The sequence below is a fragment of the Argopecten irradians genome, chromosome 7, assembly GCF_041381155.1.
Source record: "Argopecten irradians isolate NY chromosome 7, Ai_NY, whole genome shotgun sequence".
In the NCBI taxonomy this organism is placed as follows: Eukaryota; Metazoa; Mollusca; class Bivalvia; order Pectinida; family Pectinidae; genus Argopecten; species Argopecten irradians.
The window spans coordinates 43,187,773-43,199,356 of NC_091140.1; the positions used below are offsets into that span (position 1 = coordinate 43,187,773).

Sequence of the window (11,584 nt, forward strand, 5' to 3'; positions counted from 1 at the left end):
GATAACGACCAAAGCCTATGTATCAAAGGAAATGACATTATTTTGTATGAAAAAAAGAAGATTTGAAATTATAGACCAAAATAATGGATGCTGAGTGATAAAATATTATTAGTCATCATATGGAAATAAATATCATTTATTTTGTTATATAATGAGATACCTATTATGAGAAAAATTTCTCAAACAGTTTGTTATAACTTCAATTCTAAAATAATTAATTTAATAAATAATTTATTTATTTAATGTTTATTTATTTTAATAAGAATTATCTTTCATCATTGTTTGATATGTATGAAATCATCTGTGATAATTTAAGAACTAAATATTTCCGTCCATTTTACTGAAATAAATTGTGAAAAGTTTATTAAATATCAAGAAATTGTTTGTGATTTTTTCATGGAAAGAGTATCTGAATTGTATACAGTCAGAATTTGTTTCCTCATGTCTTCTTGTTTGATTTACCCATAAGACATTGCTTATCCCGCAGTAAAATCAAGCTATCACTTGTTTGAATTTTTATCAAATACATGTACTGTAGCTGTACTAATTTTATGGTAGTTTTCTATTAGCGTTTTTTGCTTCAAGTACAGTGTTGAATTTTGTAAAACGGTATTTTCAGTATTGAACCACCGAATCACGCTGATACATACGTCCACTTATAAATTCAATCATAAATTACATTTTTTTGCATTTGCGCTAAAATTTAACTGCACTAAAATCAGTGTGTGTACAGGACCACCAGATATATCACTTTCTTTCATACTTACGGGTGTAATACTTGCTGGTCTAGGGCCATACACTCATGTCACCTGAGCCTGTATCGCATGGCTACCCATGCAATAAAGCCTCGTGACATCACAGCGTCAACAAAATCTCTATTTCCTCGATAAAATTTTAAACATTTTTTTCACAAAATTGACTGGTTTTACTATAAAAGATACAAGCAACGGAATTTGTGTTTAAAGCATCACGTTATTTTTCATGTATGGAAAATTGACTTCAAGTCGTGGATTTCTTCGAATTTATTTCAAAATGGCGGCATATTTTAGTTGTAAAATTGCAATAAACGTCGAGGTATGAAAGAAAAATACTCTTTCATAAGTGGATATGAAGGATAGGGATATTCTACCCTCGGGATCACAAAATGTTGCAAAACCTTCGGCAAGCCTCGGGTTTTACTACATTTTGTGACCATTGGGTAGAATATCCCTATCCTTCATATCCACATCTGAAAGAGTCTTATATTACTGACTCCTTGGATGATAATTATATCCCTGCTGACCACCCTTATCCTTTTTTTTTTTTTTTTTGGTTTTAACATCCTATTAAGAGCCAGGGTCATATAAGGAATGGGCAGGTTTAGGAGATGATAGAAAGCCGGAGTACCTGGAGAAAAAACCATTGTGTTAAGTATATCACTTGATCAGTACCTGGCATCTTTGTTCCATGTATGTGATTCAAAATTAAAACCCAGAACTGTGGCTATATGTAGAATCTCCTCAACCGCTTGACTACCACAACTTCTCCCTTGGTGAATTAAATTTGATAATTAAAAAATATTTCTATTGACTCCTCGACTGATAGGTCTTTGGCAAGGCTGCTGCTGACCTGCCAATATCATAAACAAACTTTCTTTCACTGCTTCTAAATTCTTCTTTTTTTTTTTCTTCTTCTAATTTTATGCAACTTTTAATCATTAATAAGCAGAAGTCATCTTAAGACAACATTTTTCATTTTATTGAGCACTTTTATAATTTTAATGTTGGGTTGATCAAGAATTACATCAATACTTATAGAATTTACTTTCAAAAGATGATGAAAATGTTGATTATAAAATATCTAATAAATATTTCATTTTATACAAGAAAACAACAATTAAATATAAAATCTGATATATACAACTTACAATATTATAGTATATATATGGGAAAATGATTTACATAAACAAGAGGCCCATGGGCCTTAACGGTCACCTGAGTTGCGATACAGAATGAAACAAAGACATATAAACACTATATATTGGCCCATCAGACCCTTGAAGTCAGTCAGTGATTTTATACATTTGACTTTTTAATCTATGAAGATTATTTGGTCCCAATAAATCTGTAAATTCAGAAGAATTTTTGAAATTTTAGCCATTTTGATCCCTTTTGGCCCCTTGGGGTCGGCCAGGACCATGCAATAAGGATATGATGTTAAAATGCTATCTCAGGCTAATAACTCTAACCCAGTTTGACTAATTTCCTATGAAAACTAAGCAAATAATGTTCATAGATGTGTTTTTTCCTATATAAACCATAGTAAATTTGACCCCTTCCCCAGGGGAAAATCTGAGATCCCAGGGCCATGAAATTCACAATTTTTGTAAAGGACAATCTATAAAGAGTAACTGTATCTGGTTCCATCAAATCTATGAATTCAAAAGATGATTTTTGAAATTTTAGCCATTTTGACCCCTTTTGGCTCTGCCCCTCTGGCCCCTGTGGGTCGGCCAGGACAATATATGGACATGACATTAAAATGCTATTTCAAGCTAATAATTCTAACCCAGTTTGACTAATTTCCTATCAAAAAATAACTAAATAATGTTCATAAAGGTGTTTTTCCTATATAAACTTTAGTAAACTTGACCCACTCCCCAGGGGAAAACATGAGACCCCAGGGTCATATAAATCACAATTTTTATAAAGGACCTTAAGACCTTTCCATCAATGAAGAGTATTTGATTCTATTAGTTCCAGAATTTCAGAAGAAGATTTTTGAAGTTTTAGCCTATTTGACCCCTTTTGACCCCGCCCCTAAGACCCCTGGGGGTTAGTCATGGAAAGTTTGTTAATAGGATTCAATGGCCATCTCATAGGGATAATTCTGACAACATTTGATTAATTTTCTATGATAAATGACCAAATAATGCGAAAAAATGTGTTTTCCTCGTAAAAATTATAGTAAAACTTAACCCCCTCCCCAGGGGGAAACCTGAGACCCCCAGGGTCATAAAAACTCTCAATTTTTGTAGAGGGCCTTGAGACCTTTCTAGCTAATGAAAAGTATTTGATTCTACCACATCTGTGAGTGGAAAAAAGATTTTTGAAATTTTAGTCAATTTTACACCTTTTAGCCCCTCCCACAGCTCCAAGGGGGGTGGGGGTCATATAATTCACAATTTTGATTGGCCTCATGCCTAATTAGAAGGTTTGTGCAAAATTTCATTGAAATTACTTCTGTGATTTTGGAGAAGAAGTCGAAAATGTAAATAGTTTACGTACACACGACGGACTACGCATGACAACGGACAAAAGGCAACTAGAATAGGTCACTTGAGACTTCCTCTCAGGTGACCTAAATTTAACTTGCCCTTCGTTATAAATATTGATGAAGTAATTTTGCTACATTCTATAAACTATAAATACATTGTATCATAACAATGATATTCAAAGAAACACCAATGCTTCTATGGTCTCAATTTGATAATGATACATTTACGTGATATATGGATATTACATTGTATGTACAATAGTATTGTCACAATTAGGTTTCATTCTCTTTTAAATTAATATTATTTGATTATAATATATTGATTTTCTAAATCGCTAAATTAAATTTAAAGAGAAATGAAATATCACAGATATGCATGATAATATAATGACTTTCAGTCAATGGTCATAATACAGTACACATTCCCCATCAGTTTCTTTCTAATACATGTATCCAAACATATCCTTCATAATTTCAAATCTTTGTTAAAATTCATCTTCTGAAATTAATTATTCACATTAAAAAAAGTTGACCAAATAAAAGCTAGTTATCTAGTGCTTATTTTGAAATAATGTAAAAGTCCTGAGTTGTGGGCAATAATATCCAAACAACAATTGATACTTGTCTACAATATATTTTAACATTGATTTCTCTATAAATAATGGGCTGGAAAATATTTTTGATAATTTACATAGGATGCGTAAATGGTTCTTTAGGTCAGTATATAAAATTTTGTTAAGATTGGATGGTGTTAGGAATAACAATTAGAAATACATGTATGTTAATTTACAAAGAATAAATAGCAAAATTTCCACTTGCATACTGTATTATGGCCACTGTAGACTCTACATGTATACAATTTTCAGTAAAACACACGTTCAAAATTGAATCTAAATCTCTGTAATATATACTGAAGAATTATATCTTTTGTTGTTTTAATAATAACCAGGTACATCAATTTGTATGAAAAACAAATTCATGATGTTATATGATTCTAACAAGTCAAGCATAAGCAATGTTTATCATATACTTACAAGGGCAGATAACTCTGCTCTAAAGTTTTATCATCAGTCAATAAAGGGAGATAATTGCATGGTTCTTTATAATACAATGTTGGTGTCGGTCATTTTCAAAGACGGGATCATATGTATGTTTAGGTCTTACTTTAACGAAAATAGTTTCATAATTCTCCAGAAATCAAGGATTTTCTTTGAGGATTTTAATACCGGTATTTGGATTTTGTCATCTTTCAATTATTCAACACTTTTAGCCATGTGTCACAAGAAGGATGAGATAACTGTATGTCTCAATATACATATCTGCCAGAATTTTTTAATGATTCTGAAAAAAATCTGAAAAAATATCCAGTTGTAATTAAACCAATATACAGAACTAAGACTAATTAGAAGTCAGGTTGAGTGGTAACGATTTGAAAACTTTAATAACAATTCAAATAAACATAACTAAATCGTGTCACACTTTTTAAACAAAACCAAAAAAATTTAAGCTGATATTTTAATGTTATAATTCCGAGAACATCACGTGATTACATGACATCTTTCCAAACTCTCATGAGAATGGGTCATGATATATCGTGTATGTATGTACTGTAGTCAAATCAGAAGTTACTAGTAAAGCTGACGAAAATTGAAAGTAAGACCTATATTAATGACCAGTCATCACAAACAAACACCATCTACAGTCTTTTCAGAGCTCTTTCCCTTTAATACTCCATCTCTGTGGAGATACAGAAAATATGAAAGTGCTCATTCGACTCATAAATGCAGTATTAAACATACAACTGAAATCATTCATCACATGTACATTTAAAATATTATCTAATAATGAATAATTTTCTCTAATATTTTAATTTGATGTAAAAAAACATAAAATATTATTATGAAAATTGGTTTACTGAAGAAGGGATTTCAACATAATATATCTATAATTATTTTGAATTAAAAAACTCAAAAAAAAAATGTATTTCGAAAATATTAATTATTCCCATATCAAAGACACTGTTATAATTATGTCCTCAGTGGTAAGCATTAAGAATTGCAGACATATATCATCCTAATAGAATTAAATAATGAACAGGAAGTATTTTGTTATCTACAATAGTGATATAATACCTTAATGATATAATCAAAGTTTAGATAATTAGATAATATTATGACGATGAACCAATAATATAGTAGTGTTTGACATGCATGCTGATGAAAAGAAGAGTGAAGGTCTTAGGACACAACCTTGTGGAACTCAATCTTCGGGCAATATGACATAATGGCAATATTGACTCTGTGTTTCGGAAAATGAAAACATTGAGCATGAGTAAATATACATACCAGGTATATATATATATAAAATTATATATAAATTCCATGTGACCTGATGATGATGCATAGCTAATAGGCAATATGATCACAGGAAAATCACAGCATAGCTTTAAATATCTGAAATAAATAATCATGCCAAACCAGACATTAATGGAAATGAGTCATATTCCTTCACGATCACATTGTATTTGTGTGGTCTATGTATGTAACTCCTTAGTATATGTACATGATCCTGAAAACACACACTAATCATTTTATCAACAGCTGTGTTATTTAGGGATACACATCACATTTTTAAGGACATGAAGAGTTGAAATCTGTCATCACAATATTAATTCAACACAATACCACTTGAAGTATCCTTTTTGAAAATGGATTATCTCCCTTTGTGTCATTGAGTTATATCAATGGATCATTATGTTGAGAGTATATATCCTGGTAGTAGTGAATTATCTCCCTTGTTATAATAAATTATCTCCCCTTGTGATATTGATTTAAATCAATGGATCACTGTGTTGAGAGTATCTCTTATGGTGGTATTGAATTAACTCCCTTGTAGTGATGAATTATCTCCCCTTGTTCTTCCAAAAGATCATAGTGTACCATAATCATAATAAGTTATTTCTTTGTTTAACACAAATCGTTTGAAGTAAAATAATGTTTAACATAACTTGCACTCCCTTTGTTTGAACTCTAACCTTTTACACGTAACTTGGCTGTGCGCGAGATTTTTTAATTTCCGGGCTATATTTTATAAACGGTTTTATCTCTTCCGTCATTGTCACTGGTTTTGAATATCTGTATGAGGACTGAGCTTTCTGCTTGTCTGCAGTGTCCATATGTCGCACAGAAGCACGGAGCTGTTCAAGGGGAGGTAACTGCTGATGGTAGGGGTCCGGACTGTTCGTCGTCAACCGCTGGTTGCTAAGTGAGTACTGTGTCTGTGTGCGTAGTAACGGCGACATGGTCTGTGGGCTGACAAATTTGCCGCCATTGACTTTGAGTATCATTCGTGACTTATTACGACTTCCATTAATGCGGTTTACGACAGAACCTTTACAGAGTCTGTCTTTGTTGTACATGAGCGCCCTTCGTGTTTCCTTGTCCATCGTCTTGTCACTCTTTGGTCGCACTGCCAAACTACCAGTGCACTCAACGCCCTCAATCAGAGCTAAATCGTCCTGAATGTTTTCATTATAACCATTCATCACTGTCTTCTTGTCAAGAATGAGCGACTGTCGGGTAGAACTTCTCACACTCAATGACTTTCCTGTCTGCCGCGAAACACTCCTCGTAGTCGCACTGTCAAGACGATCAAATTTTCCTGAGCTCATCTGTTTACGGTTTAGGAGCATCCGATGAAGCTTGTCGTTGGCGCGAGACGACATGACAGACATAGGGCCCATGTTTTGTCCCTCTGTCAAAGTGTTGATCTGAATTGGCTCAAAGTACACATTACCATTGTAACCATTCCAAGCCTGAAAAAGTCAAAAATAATGAAGTAACTTGAAATCAAATAACTATTTTCTTTTTTTACAGAAAATGTTTTAATCCAATAACATTGTTTGAAATCATTTAAAACTTGTTTATAGTATTGCATTTAGAGTCAAACCTGTCTATAAAGACCACCTTGGGACAATAATATAAGACTCTTTCATAACTTTATAACCCGAGGCTTGCCGAGGGTTTTGCAACATTTTGTTTTACCGAGGGTAGAATATCCCTATCCTACATACACACTTATGAAGAGTATTTTTCTTTCATACCTCAACGTTTTATTGCAATTTTACAACTATAATATCCTGCCATTTTGAAATAAATTAGAAGAAATCCAGGGCTACAAGTAAATTTTTCATGAAAAATTACGTGATATTTTCAACACAAATTCCATTGTTTGCATCTTTTATTGTAAAACAAGTTAAGTTTGTGAAAAAAAATGTTAAAATTTTACCTAGGAAATAGAAATTTTGCAGATGCCGTGACGTCTCGAGGCTTTATTGCATGGGTAGCCATGCAATAGAGCCTCAGGCGGCATGAGTGTATTGCCCTGGATCAGCCAGTATTATACCCGTAGGTATGAAAGAGAAAGGTCTTTATAGCCAGGTGGTCTTTATACACAGCACAGATCTAATGTTTAAATTGACTATTTGTGACCCTAACAACATGGTCTTATCAAGCAGGTAACATTCTTTATACATGAGATGGTGGTTAATATGCAGGTTTGATTATTGAGTATTTATAAACTTGTGATATAGTATTTGATCCAATAAGTACTCCGTCCCTTTATTATTAGCCACTTCCCTTTTTTGAGGCTTCAATTTCACTTTTCTTAAATCAAATACAGATAAAAGCTATGAAAACTGTGTAAGTTTTTTTTTATTTTATTTTGTTTATAAATTAATGACTTAATATTTGCACTTATTTTATGAGAAGCTAGTCCAAATTAGGTTTTTCAAGTGACCCCTTATTTTTTCTAGTTTCTTTTTAAATTTTTACATGTCCAGTGCTCTTATTGGGTCAAAAACGGTATTGGTCAATTATGGTATCTGTCAATTTTACTTACCTTGAGAGGCGGCATTGTCGTGGTTTCTCCTGCGTGACGTAGAAGTATTGAGGTACATGCCTCATGCCTAAGGTCACCCTTTCCCAAACGGCATTTCCACAGCGCCAGGAGGCGCCCTGTACTTGTACAACGTGCTGGATTTTAGTAAGGTCATGGCTCTCTTGAACATAGCCTCACGCGAACTCCAGAAGTCACTCCTCGACGCATTTCTGAAAGAACAATACATCTTACATCAGTAAAGAATTAATAAAATGCAGTGTCATCGATTTTGGTGTCCAAAAAAGCATGCATTGGTCGAGTTATGGTACTGTGAATCAGGATAGTTACTCTCCCCTTAGATTTATAGCATATGTCTGTTTGAAGCAGTCATCCAGACGGGGGCCTTTTAGAAGTGCTCCACGCCAGTAATGGACATAATGACCTAAATTCATCACCTTTGAACAATAATATATGGCCGTTTCCCGCATCGTGTATGCCCTGTACTTGTACAACGTGAGCTGATAAAGTAAGGTCATGGCTCTCTTGAACATAGCCATCACGTGACTCAGAAGTCACATTCGTGGACGCATTTTTTTCTGAAAGAACAAAACATCTTACATCAGTGAAGAATAAACTAAAATTATGATTCTTGATTTTTTCCAAAAAAGAAAGCATTGCTACGAGTTTTAACTTTTGTAACTGAGAGAAATATACTTTATCTCCCCTGTTGATTTATAGTGAGAAAAAAGCTATTTGTCGAAGCGGTGATCCAGACTCTTTAATTATAATTTAAATTTTGGATTATGAGGTACATTTATGCTTCATTGGATATCTTATGTTATATACAGAGGATTCCGCTTATTTGCATAGGGTAATTTCTGAATAACCGGAGTAATCGGATAGGTGGAGATGGCATTTTGCACCTTTGTGTGACCCCTACATACATGTGAACAGAATTATAGATATCGTTACCTTCAATTGATAGATACTTACCAGGTAAATGATTTACACTTTAAACGAACAACAAGTAATAATTTTGAAGTTTTCAATTGATTATAATCGTGTAGTAACAACAAAAAATGCTCTCAATGTGAGATTCTTGTTTAAGTTAATCTCTTGAATGTTTGCATCCTCCCTCCCCTACCCACTCGACACCCCCTCCCTCCCCTTCCCCCCTCCCCTACCCCCTCAACGTCCCCCCTCCCCTACCCCCTCAACATCCCCCCTCTCCCTACCCTCTCAACATCCCGACAGCACCAAAACCTTCAGAACGAATGAAGATGTTTTCTGTACTGCAATGATAAAAGTTAAATTATATAAAAATATCTTTTATCATTATAATTGAACATAAAATGAATACAAATCTATGTAACCTGACTGATTTAATTCAGACTTATTTTTTCAAATCCTCTACTTGATTAACATTGTACTTATTCACAGATTAAGTGTCATTCGCTTGTTTAAACTTTGGCAAAGTCCCAAAATTATGTTTTGGACTTTTGTTTTGTTTCTCATTAATAGATTTTGAAAAGAGAACAAAAAAATGGCTTAATTGTTCATTGCCAGGGAACTGATAATCATGAAGTTATTTGTACATTGTTCTACATTTAATTGATGAAGTATTTTATTGCTTTGTTCTCATAAATATTTCACAGTAAACCATCACAGGCTTTAATATTACCTGTATATATATATCAGGAAATTAAAAGCCTTAACGATTTGAAGGTGTTTTAAATACCAGCATTATCTTAATCTTAATCCATTTACAGAAAGATTTAAACACAACACTGGAATTTATATGTGAATAGTTTAAATATTCTTGCTATCATATCTAAACTAAAAGTTGAGTTTTTGTTTTTTGGATAAAAATTATCCAAATTATTGAATTACCCATATGCAGGTCTTATCAAAATATCATATGTTAATTATATACTGATTTGAAATTTTGTAAGCCTATAACATTAAATGTCATTTTTTTCAGAGAAAATGACAGGAATTTTGCTCACAAAATCTGTAAGTGATGACGTCACAATATCTCAATACAGTAAAACATGGCTATGTAACGCCCGAACGTCTGGGGACCAACAAAATCACTTTTAAATTGTTAAAATCATAGTTCATTGTACAAATGTATCAGGCATCATATAGTAACCTAAATGAGGAAAGAAAATGAATATGTTATATAACCATGAATGTTGTAAACATATGTTAGTTATAAACATATTTTACTGCATCAATATACTGTGAATATGACATGTATAAAGAATGATTAACCACCAACTATTATCATCTTCCGGTAATTATAACATCCTAATTTGACATGATTTTTTGCGACGTCATAATCACCAGTGGGACTTAGACTTATAGTTTAAATCAATTATGAATTGTATACTTTACCCATTTGATATTCCTTATAAGTTTAGCACATATAGTTTTAAATACATTACACATGTAGAAAAGCAATGCATTAAATTAAATGTAAGAAGTGAAGACATTATAAATTGTCACTCATCTTCTTCAGAAAACTCATAATTAAATGGTAGGTATATTTAGATCTTTGTGTCATCGATACTTTGTCACTCATAGGGATCTTCTTCAGAAAACTATCCATAATCCAAAATGGTTATCGACGTTTTATTGTTAGATCTTGAATAAATTCGAAGGAAATCCACAGCCGAAAGTAATTTTTTTCAATGAAAATTACAATATTTTCAACAAAAAAATAGCGTTATAAAACCAGTCAATTTGAAAAATGATTTTAACCGAGGGTCTTGTTGATATCACTGGGCTTTATTGCACGGGCAGCTAGCAACAGCCTCCAGGCGGCATGAGTGTATTGCCCTAGACAAGAGCCAGTATTACACCCGTAGGTATGAAATGAAATACACTGTATGTCACAATGTTATTATTGTAAAACATAACAAATTACATGTAATTTTTTTAAACGAATTGCATTCAAAATTATGCATAATATTACATACCTGAGTAATCATTTGAATTCATATTCAAGTCAAAAGAGCACAGGAGCATTGATCATATATGAAATTTGAAGTAGCTTAATGAATATGAAAACCAGGAAGAAAGTAGAACATGCATGCCCTACCTGAACTCTGTAACCAAAGGTAGAGGATAGAAAAACATTATCAGATACAGTAGATTTAAGCCCTTCACAGTTTACACGATGTTTCCATTAAACGTGAGGATCGTCGGAGAACTTAACACGTCAGAACAATGAAGTTCCTTTAGATAATTCACTCTCCCTGGTCTGCACTGTGTAGAAACCCTCAATATCTCTTAACTCAAACACTTCAATATCTCCTGGATGAGATAAAGTTAAAATGAAATGTACTAGAGAAATTTGAAAGTGTTTTATGAATTCCATAAGTGTTCTGGCCAGGGATTGGCAGAGATAATTCTTTCCGTGTGGGATATATGGAAAAACAGTTATCCG

The 11,584-nt window shown here is 32.9% G+C and overlaps 1 protein-coding gene across 1 annotated transcript; it reads right to left on the minus strand.

Moving 5' to 3' along the window:
* Positions 1–1,715: 1,715 nt before the first annotated feature.
* Positions 1,716–8,204, minus strand: LOC138328522 (uncharacterized). The gene is made up of 2 exons (XM_069275364.1): positions 8,155–8,204; positions 1,716–7,069 (listed from the first exon to the last, which is right to left on the minus strand). Exons 1-2 carry the CDS (start codon positions 8,167–8,169, stop codon positions 6,293–6,295), a joined length of 792 nt encoding a protein of 263 aa, XP_069131465.1. The 5' UTR covers positions 8,170–8,204; the 3' UTR covers positions 1,716–6,292.
* Between the last annotated feature and the right edge of the window lie 3,380 nt (positions 8,205–11,584).